We start from the raw sequence: 20625 nt of genomic DNA, 5'->3' as shown, positions 1-20625 counted from the left end.
CAAATTCAGAAGAGTCTGTTCAAACTATTGTGGCCACTTCTCAATAGCTTTTGCCTTACCAAGTTGCTTCCATTTTCTAATTGTAATTTATCTTTTATGAAAAATATAGATATAATAATTATCTCTTGAGTTGTTGCAAGGGCATGTGTCAAAGACAATGCCTCATGCCTCAATAAACCATGTTTGCTATTACTATTACTCTTTGCTTTACTCTGGTGTCAAGCAAATATTTGTTGTTTAAACTCTAAGAAGAGCTTATTATTAAATAATTAATGGACAATTTAGCCAACGACCAAAGAAGCCCAAAATCATGTCACGAAATATTAATACTAAGGTAATTTTATTAAATAACTTTATTTAAGCATACAACCCATATAAAGAATTTGTATTCTGAACTCTTGGCATCTGCAAAACTTTACTTTTTATAATTTTTGTAAGGTTAGATGCCATGATTCATTGTTACATCGCAATAGCTGCAGATTATACAGTGGTTTGTGATGGCTGTTTTTACTTATCTTTCATAACTTTTCTTACCCTTTTTCATCTTGCTCTGTGCCCCAGGTGGCTGGCATTTATACATTGCATCAACAGACATTTTTGTCCCCATGTTGTATTTGGTTTGGCTGAGAATAGAAGCCAGCAATAGATTTGAGAGAATCAGATCAAAAGAAGGTTGGGATGACTGCCTTGCTGTACTAAAGAACAGATATCCTATTAGGTGACTTTTTTTTTTTTTTTACATAGTTGTAGCATTCCACTGGTTCCAGTTAACACTCCTTCTACTTGCCCCTTCAGGCCAAGAAGTGTAAAATTTCTGTTATATGATCTGTGTGGCTATTACCTAACCTTGTTCACAATTTTTAAATAGCCCTCTCATAAAGCGTTTTCTCACTTATTCCAATTCAGGAATACCATCTCTTTCCTGCTAGGACCCTGAATGATATACAGAAATGCACCCACCAGTTAGTGATGAAATAAGAGCAACTCTTCCACTCTGTTTTCAGCTTCAGTTAGTAGGTTCTGCTGTTCCTACTTTGGAAGCATTCTTACACAATAGAAATCAAAACACAATAAACATACGTGTGCATGGGTCTTTATAGCAGCACCATTTATAATCCTTTGAGTATATACCCAGTAATGGGATGGCTGGGTCATATGGTACATCTAGTTCTAGATCCTTGAGGAATCGCCATACTGTTTTCCATAATGGTTGAACTAGTTTACAGTCCCACCAACAGTGTAAAAGTGTTCCTATTTCTCCACATCCTCTCCAGCACTTGTTGTTTCCTGACATTTTATTTACTGTGGCACTATTCACAATAGCAAAGACTTGGAACCAACCCAAATGTCCATCAATGACAGACTGGATTAAGAAAATGTGGCATATATATACCATGGAATACTATGCAGCCATAAAAAAGGATGAGTTCATGTCCTTTGTAGGGACATGGATGAAGCTGGAAACCATCATTCTCAGCAAACTATTGCAAGAACAAAAAACTGAACACAGCATGTTCTCACTCACAGGTGGGAATTGAACAATGAGAACACTAGGACACAGGAAGGGGAACATCACACACCAGAGCCTGTCATGGGGTGGGGAGAGGGGGGAGGGATAACATTAGGAGATATACCTAATGTAAATGACGAGTTAGTGGGTGCAGCACACCAACATGGCACATGTATACATATGTAACGAACCTGCATGTTGTGCACATGTACCCTAGAACTTAAAGTATCATTAAAAAATAAAATAATAAAAAATAATAAAAATAAGTCAAAACACATCTAACTTCTGTAAGACTTTTTGAATGATTGTCCTCTTGGCAGCCCCTTTCACTTCATTGTTCCTCAGGCTGTAGATGATAGGGTTTAGCATAGGTGTGATGACAGTGTAGGACAATGACACTAGCTTCTTGCTCTCAGGAGACTGGTTTGATTTGGGCCGCAGGTAGGTCAGACTGGCTGTTCCATAGAAGAGGGACACCACAATGAGGTGTGAGGAACAAGTAGAAAATGCCTTCTGGCGACCAGTGGCAGAAGACATCCTCAGAATTGTTATGACAATGCGGGTGTAGGAAACCAAAATGAGAGAAAAGGGAAACATGATAAACAGGAGTGTGGAGGCAAGTGCTTGCATTTCATACATGGTTGTATCCACTGTGACTAGTTTTAACACTGGGGGACCATCACAGAAAAAGTGGTCCACAGCATTTGGTCCACAGAAAGGCAGGGCCATCATCCAAGCCGTCTGTAGCATAGACACAGGAACACCGGACATCCAAGAGCCCATGGCCATCCACCAGCATAGGGACCTGTTCATTATGACTGAATAACGGAGAGGGTTACAGATGGCCACAAAGCGATCATAAGCCATCATGGAGAGAAGGAAACATTCAGAACTGCCGAATAAGAAGAAGAAGTACATCTGGGTACCACAGCCCACAAAAGAGATGATTTTCCTTGGGGACACTAGATCTACAAGCATCTTTGGCACCATAACCAAGGTGAAACATACTTCAAGAAGTGATAGATTTCGAAGAAAGAAGTACATGGGTGTTTGAAGTGCGGGATCCACACTGGTAACTATGACAATAAGAAAGTTGCCCAACAAAGTGACTGTATAAATGGCCAGGAACAAAATAAAGAGGGAAACTTGCATCTCGGGATTGTTTGTAAAACCAAGAAGAATAAATTCAGTGACCCTGGTGTGATTTTCACAGATCATATCTTAGATGAGTTTCTCTCTAAAAATCGAAGTATGTACATCAAAGGGTATTAAATCAATATAGAGATAATCTCAAAAATATTAATAACATCAATAAAACATCTTTATTCTCACTTGTCTCACCATTCTGTTTCTCTGAAGCAGAAATGATGTTTACAATAAGATAAAATTAAGGAAAAATAAACATTTTGTATAAATCTTACTCATTGTTTACCACCTAGATGTAACTTTTCTCTCATGAGTAGTCATAGTCTGCACTCGTATTCTTCATCATAGGCGTGCTATTTTGTAGGATAAAGTAGAAAAAGTGTAGATAATTAAAATAGAATAGTGTACCAATTTTTAAGTGATTTCAGGATGCAATAAAGATAAATAATGGGCTAGTTTGACATTCTAATATTAAATTATGTTAATCACATTTCTACTAAATACAGTGCATTTTACACCATTCATCCACTATATATACATATACCAACATGCTCAGTACACACACACACATACACAAGAAACTTAATAAATAAACATAACATATGCTTATGATTTTGGTGCTTCTCTGTAGTCTCCATGAGCCTAATAATTTATGACATTTTTATATTGTCTTTTGAACCATAATTCAACTTCACTGGGCCCCCATTTCTTAGTATACACAGAGTTACAGTTACATTGTTTAAGTTATATTTTTTAAAACTTCCAAACAAATATGATTTACAATAGAGAAGTATCCTCCCAACACTCATCTCAACTTTTCTCCCCCAAAATAGCTCCTCTCATGACTGTCCATCTTCTTTAGAACTTCATTATCAGAAGTAGGGTACATACACTTACTTTTGTACGTCAGCTGATCCAGTCACAAAAGCACTAATTCAACTATTATGAACTCAAATACTATATCTTACTTGGAACAAAATATTTTGGCTAACATTAAATTATGCAAATTTTTTCTTTACAAGAGGTCATTCTTAGTACCAAAATTTAGCAATTACAGGAGCATGTGTTAGAAAAATAATTTCTTTCAAAATTGGAGTTGGGTAAATATTGTATCAATTATTTTATATACTTTTTAAATTTAATTCCAAAAATGCATATTTCATTTTATAGTCAAAATAATTTCAAATAGATATCCCCTTCTGAAGTGAGTAGGTAAAAATTTATGGTGTACGGAATCTTTCTAAACTGTGGCTTATTTAAGTAATTCTATGTTTTAATTCTACTCTTAAGATATGTAACATCTTACCTGTGTATTTTCCGTATTGTAAGTTCTCAAAGGAATGTCCTCAGTACCAAAAGGAAAGGAACAACTCTGGTGATTTCAGGCTTCCCATGCCCTTGTAAGTCCCAAAATAATAGGTAACGTGTGACAGTGATTACAACCATTACTCTCTCACTGCTATTGCAAAACCAGCTTCACTATCATTCTTGTCATCAGGATTAGAAACAACATCATATTCCTGTTATATTCATCAAAACTTACGAAAAACTTCATATGCATTATCATGCTTACCTACATTTTGGAACAATTCTAAACTTGTTATGGGTCTAAAATTATGCCATATTTTGTTTTGAAAAAATATGGGAGTTGATGAAGGCATCAAGATTTTATAGCAGTTACAATATCTAGTACATCCTAAAATGCCTCAACCAACTGCCTCTCAGAATTCTGATATTAACAGTGGCAGAAAGCAATACTAGGATGAATGGCTTTTCATTGAGTAATAAGTTCTATAGTGTACAATCCATGTGAAATATGAATAAGGATATCCAAAAATGGTCAGTTTCTTGAATTTTTAATAATTACCATTGCACATTTTTCATCTTTCCTGGAGGCATTTAAATTTTAACAAAAGTTTAGACAATTAGAGGTTTATAATGTCATACGATGTACCTCTAAATACTCCTCTCAGTCTTTCTATATCCTAAAAAGCCTACAGATTACTTTGAATATATTCGCTAAACAGATTAATCAGCAGTGATGTTGCAGTCACTACCACAAATTTATATTGATTTAAAAAAAAACTTGCAAACTGATGTTGAGTTGCCATGATTACTACATCACTCTAGAGAATGTACTGTCTTATTTGTTGCATGGCATTTTGATAACTTAATGTCATTTAATTAAGTTCACTAATTTAGTTGGTAATATTTTAATGAGGCCAAATAGTTTTTTTCATGTCCCATTAAGCAGGCCAACTTTGGCCTTTTTTTTAGAAAATAGACTTTACCTCTTATTTTAGCTAACTTTTTTATAAATATATGTTTTCTCATAAAATTATTATGGACGAATGCAATTGTATCTTCAGTATTTGGAGTACAACAGGAATCTGAGATTGTTATGAAATGTATCTAAATGGAGCAGCACTTTTAACAATCCTACATGTAAATGAATAAACTGCCATAGTACCTAACTTAAAAGTACTTTGTGTAGTTATAAACCACAGCACTTCGTTATTACATAGCTACTGTTTTATTAATACTCTCTTCTTTAGCATTCTGTTGCTTTCCAGAATGAAGGTCTCATTATTTGTTTTCTTTTATTTAGTGAAGTATAAAATTATTCCTTTTCTGATAATTAATATTTCATTATTTATTTTTCAGAGAATGCTTTTGTAATACACAGATGTACAGATAAATGGAGATGTTTAACAAAATTGAGAAATATAACATCATAAAAAAATCTGGATGTATCTTACCAAATGAAACCTCATATTTCTTCGGTAATTAGAAATTTAATGATTTTTTAAAGATATGCAGTATTTTCAGAGAAATGTTCACTGATCTTGAAATCTATTGATAGCTCAAATCTTCCTAATGAAGTTAATACCTTAGACAGTCTAACATGCCTTGCACTGGCACTACATGGTTGCTATATTTGCATTTAAAAGTGTGACTGGCTTTGGGGAAATGATCCCTGGATCACTAGAAAGGACGATGGTTAATTAAACAACTGCTTTTATCTCACAGGGGAAATACAGAATGTTCATACAATTATCTATATTTCCTGTAAGTCATATTTGCAATTGAATATGCATTTCTCAATAATAGATATTTTGTGGTGGGGCTACTGGACACACTGATCAAGTCCCTTGGAATTGCAACTTTTAACATGCCGGGCTGTGTGAAGAACACAGACTTTAATTTGCCCTATAATATTTTTGTATTTTTTGTGGGATAGATTTTGGTTCAGTACTGGTGAGAGAAATGTACCATGCTCATGAAACTTACATGATTTTTAAATTTTATTTTTAACTGATTTTTAAAATGTTAATATTTTAAACTTATTTCCATAATAATATTTTTAAATAATTAAATACATCAAATTCATCTGATAATTGGCATGTATTTTATTGTTGTCTTATATCCTAAGTTGTTTGGCTATTGGTTCATTTTACTATGAGAACATTGTAAACAACATGATGATTCATGTATTATTTCAGTCAGTGGTACCTTATAATGTCTAACATGGTTACTGTCAGGAAGGAGTAAGCAATTTTTTTATTCCTTGGGATTGTTTATTCTTGGAATTTTTGAGGTAATTTTAATATCGAGAAATAACATGACACTTCGAAGTGTTTTGTAATGAGCAAACAGAACTGTGTAAATAACTCCCTTTATTTCCTTACACTATCTTTTTTGCAGAAGCAACTTTTATAAATAAATATAAACTTTAAAACAGTTAAAAATCAGCACAGTGGGAATAATTCAAAAAATTCTAATAAGTCTTTGGAGGCAAAAAAAAAAAAAAAAAAACAACCTTAAAAAGGCCCTTGGAGTTTCAGGTTAACCAATGCATGTACAGAAGCCTTAACAAACAGCTAGATAGGAAGGTTCACCATTTCCTAATTTTACTTCTTTCTAGAAAATAAAAAAAAAACTTCCTATATTTGTAGAAGTTGAAGGAAAATTCCTTAACCCTTATTTTCCCAGGAAACTAAATAATAGTATAATAGGTTAAAATCTAATTTTGTTTTGTTTTGTTTTTGCTTTGTTCTGTTTTGAGACGGAGTCTCGCTCTGTCGCCCAGGCTGGAGTTCAGTGGAACAATCTCGGCTCACTGCAACCTCCGCCTCCTGAGTTCAAGCAATTCTCCTGTCTCAAACTCCCGAGTAGCTGGGATTACAGGCACCCGCCACTAAGACTAATTTTTGTATTTTTAGTCGAGACGGGGTTTCACCATATTGGTCAGGCTGGTCTCAAACTCCTGAACTCAGGTGATCTGCCCGCCTCAGCCTCCCAAACTGCTGGGATTACAGGCATGAGCCACTGCACCAGGCCAAAATCTATTCTTTTAAAAAAATCTTCCATTGGGTACACCTACATTTAAAACAAGTAAAATAAATCTCTAATCACTTCCAATAAAAAACTATGTTACAAAACATATTTGGCCTATCTTCATTCACACTTATACCAAATAATTAACTTTGCACCATACTGAAGAAAACTTTTGTCATATTGGGCAAAAACAATCAAGTGAAAAATGGTGCATTACTGAATTACACGCCAAACTTTTGTTTTTAAAAATGTTCAATGAAAGATTTATAAGTTTGGTCATACAATATACCCATGTAACACACCTGTGCATGTACCCATATATCTAAACCCTGGCTGCTTTGCAAAGCCACATAGAAAAGCTTTGCTCTTGCTGTTTACTCAGTAGACTATTACAAAATCAATGCTTTGGCCAGAAGTAATGTTTCCAAATATTCTTAGACTCCAATCGCCTGGGATTCCAGAATGGTACTGAATTCCCAGGGGAAAAAATGAAAAAAAAATCTCTTTACCAAACTTTGTGTTATATTATATTGCTTGTACTTAAAGCAGTTTCTCTCTAAGTTAAAAGTTTAAAGAATAATTGCTACACATATCATGAGAGGCAAATAGATACTGGCTGTTGAATGTGCGGTGGCTCAAGCCTGTAATCCCAGCACTTTGGGAGGCCGAGACGGGCGGATCACGAGGTCAGGAGATCGAGACCATCCTGGCTAACACGGTGAAACCCCGTCTCTACTAAAAAAAATACAAAAAACTAGCCGGGCGAGGTGGCGGGCGTCTGTAGTCCCAGCTACTCGGGAGGCTGAGGCAGGAGAATGTCGTAAACCCGGGAGGCGGAGCTTGCAGTGAGCTGAGATCCGGCCACAGCACTCAAGCCTGGGCGACAGAGCGACGACTCCGTCTCAAAAAAAAAAAAAAAAAAAGAATAATGTGGAGAGGTTCCAAAAAGCAACTTCAAAAAATACCCTGTTGTAAAATGTACAGATATGTGTAGATTTGGAATTTAAATAATAAAAACTTATGGACACCAAAGAGATGTTTTCCTAACAAATGTGTACTTCTCAGAACTGCCTAGCATTCAACTCATTCATGTTAAGAATACTTAACATAACCATTTCCACAACCAAACTTACTTTAGGTACTAGAAATTTCCGGTAGTCAGGACTTCCATAAACCTCCAAAATGATAAAACCTGTTATTACAATTTTTATTCCATGTTTTTAAGATGTTAAAGCATTTAAAAATTATCTATGATAAAGTCAATGTTATATTCACTGGGCTATTGTTTTAAATATGTGACAGGTGTGGAGTGGATATTTTTCACTTGTTTAGTAATATCAGATGACAACAAAGCAAAAGGAAATAGATATTTTAAAGTCTAAAGAGAATTAAAAATAAGCCACTAATTATTAGGTTTACTAAAAAGCTAGAAAAATCACTCTAGACACCAATATGTACCCATTTGTACATGAGGAAGACTAGGGAGAAAATGATGCAATTATAACTGTTATAGAATTGCAAGATTCACAAGGAGATAAGAAGAGAGCACTGTAAGTACACCAAATTATATTTGGGGTGCATCAACGAGAATCATTTCTTAAAAATATAGATTTCTGTAAAAAGGTAAAACTTAACTATAGTTCTCTAGCTGGATGCTGAGATGTAGTCCCTGTGACCAACTTAGGTACTTCTATCTGAGTGAAGCTTTAAATGACCAAACATTCAAGGCAGAGCTTGACTTGAATAACCTGAAGTTTGGGAAGATTTGCCAGCGTAAAGTCTAGAGCCATTTCACATCCAATTATTACTGTAAGTTTGAGGTTCACGGGATGAGTCTCTGAATGCAGAGTTTGAAAGCAATATAAAGAGTACTTAAAGCTCTGATGAGCAAAATCCAAGAAGATCTTAATAAATGAAGAGATATTCCATGTTCATGGATAGGAAAACTCAATATTTGTTGAGATATTAGTTCTTCTCAAATATACCTATGGATTCTACACAATCCCAAACAAAATCAAATCAAGTTATTTTCTTAATATTAACAAATTGATTCTAAAATGTGTGTAAAGACACAAAAGACCCAGAATAGCCAGCACAATATTGAAGGAGCACAACAAAGTTAGAGGACTCACATCATCCTACATCAAGACTTACTGTAAAGTTATAGTTCAAGACAGTGTGGTATTGGAGAAAGAATAGACAAATAAATCAATAGAACAGAATAGAGAGTTCCAAAAGAGACTCACATAAATATGGAGGTAATGCAATGGAGAAGAGTTAGTCTTTTTAACAAATGATGCTGGAACAACTAGATATACCCAGTACCCACCACCAACCCCATATAAAAAAGTAAAAGAGAAATTTGGACAGAACATTATAGTTTTTGGAAAAACAAAAACAAAAACAAACAAACAACCTCAAAATGAATCATGAGACTAAATGTAAAATGCAAAACTATAGAAAATCTTAAAAGATAACATAGTTAAAAACTCATATGACCTTGGGTATGGTGATGATTTTTTAGACATAACACCAAATGCACAATCCATGAAAAAAGAAAATTGATAAGCTAGACTTTGTTAAAATTAGTAAGTCTGCCCAGTAAAAGAGAGTGTTAAGGGAACAAGGAAGAAGCAACAGACTGGAAGAAAATATTTGCAAAAGACACAACTTACAGGTGACTTTTATCCAAAATATGCAAAGAACTCTTAAAACTCAACAATAAGAAACAACCCAACTTAAAAATGAACCAAAGACCTTAACAGATACCTCATCAAAGAAGATATCCAAATAGCAAACAGATACATGAAAAGATGTTCCACATCCTATGTCCTTAGGGAAATTCACATAAATCAACAATGAAATAACACTACACACCTATTAGAATGACCAAAATATAGAGCAGTGACAATACCAAATGCTGACAAGGATGTGGAGCAACAGTAACTTTCATTTATTGCTGATAAGAATACAAAATGGTGCAGCCATTTTGGAAGGCCATTTAGCAGTGTCTTACAAAACTAAAAATATCCTTACTGTGTGAACCAGCAATCATTTTCCTTGTTATTTACCCAGGGGAATTGAAACTTTTGTTTATACAAAAGAGTGCACACAGGTGTCTTTAGCAGCTTTATTTATAATTACCCAAACATGGGAGCAACCAAACTGCCTTTCAGAGGGTGAATGGATAAATTAACTGTGATACATACAGGCAATGGAGTATTATTTAGTGGTATAAAGGAAATGAGGTGTCAAGCCATGAAAATACATGAAGGAAACATAAATCTATATTGCTAAGTAAAGGAAGTCAACCTAAAAAGGCTACATACTCTATGATTCCAACTACTTGACATGCTGGAAAACAACAAACTATAGATAATAAAAACAGCAGTGGTTACCAGATGTTTAGGGGATAAAAAGAGGGTTTTTCTGGAAGTGAAACTATTCGGTATGATACTATATGTTTTTCAAAACTCATGTAATGTACAATACCAAGAGTACACCCTAATGTAAACCATAAGCTTTGGATAATCATGATATGTCAGTGTGGGTTCATCAACTATAATGCATGTACCACCTTGGTGGTGGGTGTTGATAAGGAAGGAGGCTATGCCTATATGAGGGCAAGGGGTATATGTCTCTGTACCTTCCTCTCAATTTTGCTGTGAACCTAAAACTTCAGTCAAATAACATTTTAACAAAAGATGACCAAAGCTGCTCAAAACTTAACAGCTTTCTGTGATGTCTGAAAGATATAGAACAGCACCCTTTTACTTCTTACATCTGTATCTGAAAGAGTATGAAGTTAGCAACAAGAGATAAGAAAGTCAACAGGGAGAAGGGGTTTTGGGTATAGACTACTAGGGGATCAATGGCAATATAGCTGGCCCCTTTCTGAAGAGGTTCTCAATACTGAAGTAAACTAGACTTAACAGTGCTGCAAGAAAATGACGCATATTATCATTGGGAAACCTAATAGCTTTGGTGGAATAACATGCAATCATATTGACAGAACTGCATTGAAAACTATATATTATCACTGCCTGGGACTCACTCAGTAAATTATTATGACCTTTTCTCTAAATGTAAAACCCAAAACTATAAAAACCTTGGAAGACAACCTAGGCAATACTATTCAGGGCTTAAGCATGGGCAAACCTTTCATAACAAAGATGCAAAAAGCAATTGCAACAAAAGAAAAAATTGACATCTGAGAACTAAATAAAGTAAAGAGCTTCTGTACAGTAAAAGAAACTCAACAGAGTAAACAGACAACGTACAGAATTGGAGAAAATGGTTGCAAAATATGCATCTGAAAAAGGTCCAATATCCAGCATCTATAAGAACTTAAACAGAGGGGAACACCCAGGATGGCCAAATAAGAACAGCCCCAGCCTCCAGCTCCCAGCATGAGCAACACAGAAGATGGGTGATTTCTGCATTTTCAACTGAGGTACCAGGTTCCTCTCACTGGGGCGTGTCAAACAGTTGGCATTGGTCCATGGGTGCAACCTGACCAGCGAGACCTGAAGCAGGGCGAGGCATCGCCTCACCTGGGAAGCTCAAGGGGAAAGGGAATTCTTTTTCCTAGCCAAAGGAAATTGAGACACACAACACCTGGAAAATTGGGTAACTCCCACCCTAATACTGCACTTTACCAAGGGTCTTAGCAAACGGCACACCAGGAGATTATATCCCACACCTGGCTCAGAGGGTCCCACGCCCACGGAGCCTCCCTCATTGCTAGCATAGCAGTCTGAGATCTAACTGCAAGGTGACAGCAAGGCTGGGGGAAGGGTGCCCACTATTGCTGAGGCTTAAGTAGGTAACAAAGCTGCCAGAAAGCTCGAATTGGGTGGAGCCCACCAGAGCTCAAGGAGGCCAGCCTGCCTCTGTAGACTTCTCCTCTAAGGACAGGGCATAGCTAAACAAAAAGCAGCAGAAACCTCGGCAGAGGTAAATGCCCCTGTCTGACAGCTTTGAAGAGAGCAGTTGATCTCCCAGCATGGAGGTTGAGATCTGAGAACGGACAGACTGCCTGCTCAAGTGGGTCCCTGACCCCTGAGTAGCCTAACTGGGAGACATCCCCCACTAGGTGCAGACCGACACTTCACACCTCACACGGCAGGGTACACCCCTGAGACGAATTTCCAGAGCAAGAATCAGACAGCAACACTCGCTGTTCAGCAATATTCTATCTTCTGCAGCCTCTGCTGCTGATACCCAGGCAAACAGGGTCTGGAGTGGACCTCAAGCAAACTCCAACAGACCTGTTTGAAGGTCCTGACTGTTAGAAGGAAAACTAATAAACAGAAAGGACACCCACACCAAAACCCCATCAGTACATCACCATCATCAAAGACCAGAGGCAGATAAAACCACAAAGATGGGGAAAAAGCAGTGCAGAAAAGCTGGAAATTAAAAAAATCAGAGCGAATCTCCCCCTCCAAAGGAACGCAGCTCATCACCAGCAATGGAACAAAGCTGGATGGAGAATGACTTTGACGAGTTGACAGAAGGTTTCAGTCGATCAATCTTCTGAGAGCTAAAGGAGGATCTACATAACCAGCGCAAAGAAACTATAAACGTTGAAAAAAGAATGGATGAATGGATAACTAGAATAATCAATGCAGAGAAGACCTTAAAAGAACTGATAGAGATGAAAACCATAACACGAGAACTATGTGACAAATGCACAAGCTTCAGTAACCAACTCAATCAACTGGAAGAAAGAGTATCAGTGATTGAGGATCAAATGAATGAAATGAAGCGAGAAGAGAAGTGTAGAGAAAAAAGAGTAAAAAGAAATGAACAAAGCCTCCAAGAAATATGGGATTATGTGAAAAGACCAAATCTACATCTGATTGGTGTGCCTGAAAGTGACGGGAAAAATGGAACCAAGTTGGATAACACTCTGCAGGATATCATCCAGGAGAACTTCCCCAACTTAGTAAGGCAGGCCAACATTCAAATCCAGGAAATACAGAGAACGCCACACCACAAAAATACTCCTCGAGAAGAGCAACTCCAAGACACATAATTGTCAGATTCACCAAAGTTGAAATGAAGAAAAAAATGTTAAGGGCAGACAGAGAGAAAGGTTGGGTTACACACAAAGGGAAGCCCATCAGACTAACAACGGATCTCTCAGCAGAAACTCTCCAAGCCAGAAGACAGTGGGGGCCAATATTCAACATTCTTAAAGAAAAGAATTTTCAACCCAGAATTTCATATCCAGCCAAACTAAGTTTCATAAGTGAAGGAGAAATAAAATCCTTTACAGACAAGCAAATGCTTAGAGATTTTGTCATCACCAGGCCTGTCCTACAAGAGATCCTGAAGGAAGCACTAAACATGGAAAAGAACAACAGGTATCAGCCACTGCAAAAACATGTCAAAATGTAAAGCCCATCGATGCTAGGAAGAAACTGCATCAACTAGCCAGCAAAATAACCAGCTAATATCATAATGACAGGATCAAGTTCACACATAACAATATTAACCTTAAATGTAAATGGACTAAATGCTCCAATTAAAAGACACAGACTGGCAAATTGGATAAAGAGTCAAGACTCATCAGTTTGCTGTATTCAGGAGACCAATCTCACATGCAGAGACATACATAGGCTCAAAATAAAGGGATGGAGGAAGATCTACCAAGCAAATGGAAAACAAAAAAAAGCAGGGATTGCAATCCTAGTCTCTGATAAAACAGACTTCAAACCATCAAAGATCAAAAGACACAAAGAAGGCCATTACCTAATGGTAAAGGGATCAATTCATCAAGAACTAACTATCCTAAATATATATGCACCCAATACAGGAGCACCCAGATTCATAAAGCAAGTCCTTAGAGACTTACAAAGAGACTCAGACTCCCATACAATAATAATGGGAGACTTCAACACTCCACTGTCAACATTAGACAGATCAACAAGACAGAAAGATAACAAAGATATCCAGGAATTGAATTCAACTCTGCACCAAGAGGACCTAATAGACATCTACAGAACTCTGCACCCCAAATCAACAGAATGTACATTCTTCTCAGCACCACATCACACTTATTCCAAAATTGACCACATATTTGGAAGTAAAACACTCCTTAACAAATGTAAAAGAACAGAAATTATAACAAACTGTCTCTCAGACCACAGTGCAATCAAACTAGAACCCAGGGCTAAGAAACTCAATCAAAACCACTCAACAACATGGAAACTGAACAACTCGCTCCTGAGTGACTACTGGGTACATAACAAAATAAAGGCAGAAATAAAGATGTTCTTTGAAACCAATGGGAACAAAGATACAACATACCAGAATCTCTGGGACACATTTAAAGCAGTGTGTAGAGGGAAATTTATAGCACTAAATGCCCACAAGAGAAAACAGGAAAGAGCTAAAATTGACACTCTAACATCACAATTAAAAGAACTAGAGAAGCAAGAGCAAACACTTTCAAAAGCTCGCAGAAAGCAAGAAATAACTAAGATCAGAGCAGAACTGAAGGAGATAGAGACACCAAATATCCTCCAAAAAAATCAATGAATCCAGGAGCTGGTTTTTTGAAAAGATCAACAAAATTGATAGACCGCTAGCAAGACTAATAAAGAAAAGAGAGAAGAATCAAATAGATGCAATAAAAAATGATAAAGGGGATATAACCACCGAACCCACAGAAATACAAACTACCATCAGAGAATACTATAAACACCTCTATGCAAATACACTCTCCCAAGACTAAACCAGGAAGAAATTGAATCCCTGAACAGACCAATAGCAGGCTCTGAAATTGAGGCAATAATTAATAGCCTACCAACCAAAAAAAGTCCAGGACCAGACGGATTCACAGTCAAATTCTACCAGAGGTACAAGGAGGAGTTGGTACCATTCCTTCTGAAACTATTCCAATCAATAGAAAAAGAGGGAATCCTCTCTAACACATTTTATGAGGCCAGCATCATCCTGATACCAAAGCCTGAGAGAGATACAACCAAAAAAAGAGAATTTTAGACCAATATCCCTGATGAACATCGATGCAAAAATCCTCAATAAAATGCTGGCAAACTGAATCCAGCGGCACATCAAAAAGCTTATCCACCGTGATCAAGTGGGCTTCATCTCTGGGATGCAAGGCTGGTTCAACATATGCAAATCAATAAACATAATCCAGCATATAAACAGAACCAAAGACAAGAACCACATGATTATCTCAATAGATGCAGAAAAGGCCTTTGACAAAATTCAACAGCCCTTCGTCTAAAACTAGAAAGCTGAAACTGGATCCCTTCCTTACTCCTTATACGAAAATTAATTCAAGATGGATTAGAGACTTAACTGTTAGACCTAAAACCATAAAAATCCTAAAAGAAAACCTACATAATACCATTCAGGACATAGGCATGGGCAAGGACTTCATGTCTAAAACACCAAAAGCAACCGCAACAAAAGCTGAAATTGACAAATGGGATCTAATTAAACTAAAGAGCTTCTGCACAGCAAAAGAAACTACCATCAGAGTGAACAGGCAACCTACAGAATGGGAGAAAATTTTTGCAATCTACTCCTCTGACAAAGAGCTAATATCCAGAACCTATAAAGAACTCAATCAAGTTTACAAGAAAAAACAACCCCATCAAAAAGTGGGCAAAGGATATGAACAGACATTTCTCAAAAGAAGACATTCATACAGCCAAAAGACACATGAAAAAATGCTCATCATCACTGACCATCAGAGAAATGCAAATGAAAACCACAATGAGAGACCATCTCACACCAGTTAGAATGGCAATCATTAAAAAATCTGGAAACAACAGGTGCTGGAGAGGATGTGGAGAAATAGGAACACTTTTACACTGTTGGTGGGAGTGTAAACTAGTTCAACCATTGTGGAAAACAGTGTGACGATTCCTCAAGGATCTAGAACAAGAAATACCATTTGATCCAGCCATCTCATTACTGGGAATATACCCAAAGGATTATAAATCATGCTGCTATAAAGACACATGCACACGTATGTTTATTGCAGCACTATTCACAATAGCAAAGACTTGGAGTCAATCCAAATGTCCATCAGTGACAGATTGGATTAAGAAAATGTGGCACATATACACCATGGAATACTATGCATCCACAAAAACGGATGAGTTCATGTCTTTTGTAGGGACATGGATGCAGCTGGAACCATCATTTGCCGCAAACTTTTGCAAGAACAGAAAACCAAATACTGCATGTTCTCACTCATAGGTGGGAATTGAACAATGAGATCACTTGGACACAGGAAGGGGATCATCACACACCGGGTCCTACTGTGGGGAGGGGGGGCGGGGAGTGATAGCATTAGGCGATATACCTAATGTAAATGACGAGGTAATGGGTGCAGCACACCAACATGGCACATGTTGTTACATATGTAACAAACCTGCACGTTGTGCACATGTACCCTAGAACTTAAAGTATATTTAAAAAAAAAAGGGGGGGGGAAGAAAAATTTAAAAAAAGTAGGACAGGAAAATAGATAGTCACAAAGATTATTTGTTATAATTATAAAAAAAAAGAACTGAAACAAATGTATAAGAAAAAAAAACCAAACAACCCTATTAAAAAGTAGGCAAAGGACATGAACAGACACTTCTCAAAAGAAGACATACATGCAGCCAACAATCATATGAAGAAAAACTAAACACCACTGATCACTAGAGAAATGCAAATCAAAACACAATGAAATACCATCTCGTACCACTCAGAATGGTGATTATTAAAGAGTTAAAAAATAACAGTTGCTGGTGAGATTGTGGAGAAAAAGGAATGCCTTTACCTTCTCAATGTTGGTGAGAGTGTAAACTAGTTCAACCATTGTGGAAGACATTGTGGTGATTCCTCAAAGACCTAAAGGCAGAAATACCATTCAATCCTGCAATTCCATTACTGGGTATATACCCAAAGGAATATAAATCATTCTAATATAAAGACACATGCACGTGTATGTTCATTGCAGCACTATTCACAATAGCAGATATGGAATCAACCTAAATACCCATCAGTGATAGACTGGATAAAGAAAATATGTTACATATGCACCTTGGAATACTATGCAACCATAAACAAGAACAACATTATGTCTTTTGCAGTGACATGGATGGAGCTGGATGCCATTACCCTTAGCAAATTAATGCAGAAACAGAAAACCAAATACCACATCTTCTCACTTATAAGTGGGAGCTAAATAATGAGAACAAATGGACACATAGAGGGGAATAACATACACTAGGATCTATCTGAGGGTGGAGGGTAGAAGGAGGGAGAGGATCAGACAAAATAACTAATGGATACTAGGCTTAATACCTGGGCAATAAAAAATCTGTACAAAAAAACCCACGACACACGTTTACCTGTGTAACAAACCTGCACATGTACTTAAAATAAATGTATTTTTAAAAACACAGACATGGAATATTAATTCAGTCACATGATATTATTATATCTAACCCCACCCCAATCCTAAAATCAACTAATCAATATGCATTTTGAGTTTCAGAAATCTGATAGAAAATTAGAAATGTATAAATTACTAAATCAGTACATTTGCTTGACACCCATCTAACCTGATTTACAATAAAGAAATTTATTTACCCAGTCATGGTGGCTCATGCTTGTAATTCCAGCACTTTGGGAGCCTGCAGTTGGAGAATTGCTTGACTTGAGCCCAGAGGGTTCCAGGTTGCAGTGAGCTATGGTCATGCTGCTGCACTCCAGCCTGGGTGACAGAGTGAGACTCTGTCTCAAAAAAAAAAAAAAAAAAAAAAAAAAAAAAAAAAAAAAGAAGAAGAAAAGAAAAGAAATACATTCTATTTACATTTTACTATGCTTTTGTTTCTACATTCTTATAACTCCTAATGTGAGAGGTACTTTTTGAATCTTTGACTCCTTAGCAGTCATTCTCCCTTTGTCCTTGTTTCTCACTAAAGAAACTCACCTTGCCAATTCTCCAACTACATATTGGCAGCAGAGAACATGGGGGTATGCGTGTGACCAAAGCCTCACAGAAGAGACTGGCTCAAAGTCTGATACATGACTCAGGTCCACTTAAACGAAGTTGAATTTTCACTTAAGAAAATAGAAGTGCTATCTTTTCCATTAGATTTGAATCTGAAAGATATAACTTTGGATCTTCTGAGCCTGTAGCACAACCAAAGAGAGTAACTCTGCAGCAATATCAGTAGGAAGAAAATACTACCTGGAACTGTGTAAGTTTTGAGTCATGATGTCATAGAAGCCTGTTAACCCAGCTTTAGTTATATACTGGAATTTTCTGTGACATGAGATAATAACTTCCTCCTTCTGTTTTATCATTAGCTTACATCACTCTGAGTTAAGGTTTTTCTAATCAGTAACTAAAAAACGGCTATATAATAATTCAAGGGGCAGAGCAAGATGGCCAAATAGGAACAGCTCCAGTCTCCAACTGCCAGCGCGAGCAACACAGAAGACCGGTGATTTCTGCATTTTCAACTGAGGTACTGGGTTCATCTCACTAGGGAGTGCCGGACAATCGGTGCTGGTCAGCTGCTGCAGCCCGACCAGAGAGAGCTGAAGCAGGGCGAGGCATCACCTCACCTGGGAAGTGCAAGGGGGAAGGGAATCCCTTTTCCTAGCCAGGGGAACTGAGACACACAACACCTGGAAAATCGGGTAATTCCCACCCCAATACTGTGCTTTAAGCAAACGGGCACACCAGGAGATTATATCTCACACCTGGCTGGGAGGGTCCCATGCCCACGGAGCCTCCCTCATTGCTAGCACAGCAGTCTGCGATCTAACCGCAAGGCAGCAGTGAGGCTGGGGGAGGGGCGCCCGCCATTGCTGAGTCTTAAGTAGGTAAACGAAGCCGAACTGGGTGGAGCTCACAGTAGCTCAAGGAAACCTGCATGTCTCTGTAGACTCCACCTCTGGGGACAGGGCACAGCTAAACAACAACAACAACAACAACAACAAAAAAGCAGCAGAAACCTCTGCAGACACAAACGACTCTGTCTGACAGCTTTGAAGAGAGCAGTGGATCTCCCAACACGGAGGTTGAGATCTGAGAAGCGACAGACTGCCTGCTCAAGTGGGTCCCTGACCCCTGAGTAGCCTAACTGGGAGACATCCCCCACTAGGGGCAGTCTGACACCCCACACCTCACAGGGTGGAGTACACCCCTGAGAGGAAGCTTCCAAAGCAAGAATCAGACAGGTACACTCGCTGTTCAGCAATATTCTATCTTCTGCAGCCTCTGCTGTTGGTACCCAGGCAAACAGGGTCTGGAGTGGACCTCAAGCAATCTCCAACAGACCTAGAGCTGAGGGTCCTGACTGTTAGAAGGAAAACTATCAAACAGGAAGGACACCCACAACAAAACCCCATCAGTACGTCACCATCATCAAAGACCAGAGGCAGATAAAACCGCAAAGATGGGGAAAAAGCAGGGCAGAAAAGCTGGAAATTCAAAAAATAAGAGCGCATCTCCCCCGGCAAAGGAGCGCAGCTCATTGCCAGCAACGGATCAAAGCTGGATGGAGAATGACTTTGACGAGATGAGAGAAGAAGGCTTCAATTCATCAAACTTCTCAGAGCTAGAGGAGGAATTACATACCCAGCGCAAAGAAACTAAAAATCTTGGAAAAAAAAGTGGAAGAATTGACAGCTAGAGTAATTAATGCTAGGAGGTCATAAACGAAATGAAAGAGATGAAAACCATGACACGAGAAATACATGACAAATGCACAAGCTTCAGTAACTGACTCGATCAACTGGAAGAAAGAGTATCAGCGATTGAGGATCAAATGAATGAAATGAAGTGAGAAGAGAAACCAAAAGAAAAAAGAAGAAAAAGAAATGAACAAAGCCTGCAAGAAGTCTGGGATTATGTAAAAACACCAAATCTACATCTGATTGGGGTGCCTGAAAGTGATGGGGAAAATGGAACCAAGTTGGAAAACACTCTTCAGGATATCATCCAGGAGAACTTCCCCAACCTAGTAGGGCAGGCCAATATTCAAATCCAGGAAATACAGAGAATGCCACAAAGATACTCCTCGAGAAGAGCAACTCCAAGACACATAATTGCCAGATTCACCAAAGTTGAAATGACGGAAAAAATCTTAAGGGCAGCCAGAGAGAAAGGTCGAGTTACCCACAAAGGGAAGCCCATCAGACTAACAGCAGATCTCTTGGCAGAAACTCTACAAGCCAGAAGAGAGTGAGGGCCAATATTCAACATCTTAAAGAAAAGAATTTTAAACCCAGAATTTCATATCCAGCAAAACTAAGTTTCATAAGTGAAGGAGAAATAAAATCCTTTACAGATAAGCAAATGCTTAGAGATTTTGTCACCACCAGGCCTGCCTTACAAGAGACCCTGAAGGAAGCACTAAACATGGAAAGGAACAACCGGTACCAGCCATTGCAAAAACATGGCAAAATGTAAAGACCATCGAGGCTAGGAAGAAACTGCATCAACTAACAAGCAAAATAACCAGTTAATATCATAATGGCAGGATCAAGTTCACACATAACAATATTAACCTTAAATGTGAATGGACTAAATGCTCCAATTAAAAGACACAGACTGGCAAACTGGATAAAGAGTC

The 20625-nt window shown here is 37.7% G+C and overlaps 1 protein-coding gene across 1 annotated transcript; it reads right to left on the bottom strand.

The window, feature by feature from the left end:
- Positions 1–1777: 1777 nt before the first annotated feature.
- LOC103238457 (olfactory receptor 10A7) lies at positions 1778–2728 on the bottom strand. Its single transcript, XM_037988507.1, has one exon. It carries the CDS (start codon positions 2726–2728, stop codon positions 1778–1780), a length of 951 nt encoding a protein of 316 aa, XP_037844435.1.
- Positions 2729–20625: the final 17897 nt, after the last annotated feature.

Source organism: Chlorocebus sabaeus, chromosome 11 (assembly GCF_047675955.1).
Source record: "Chlorocebus sabaeus isolate Y175 chromosome 11, mChlSab1.0.hap1, whole genome shotgun sequence".
NCBI classification, from domain to species: Eukaryota; Metazoa; Chordata; class Mammalia; order Primates; family Cercopithecidae; genus Chlorocebus; species Chlorocebus sabaeus.
Note: the sequence above shows the minus strand (reverse complement) of the source record. Positions and strands in the feature narration are given on the sequence as shown.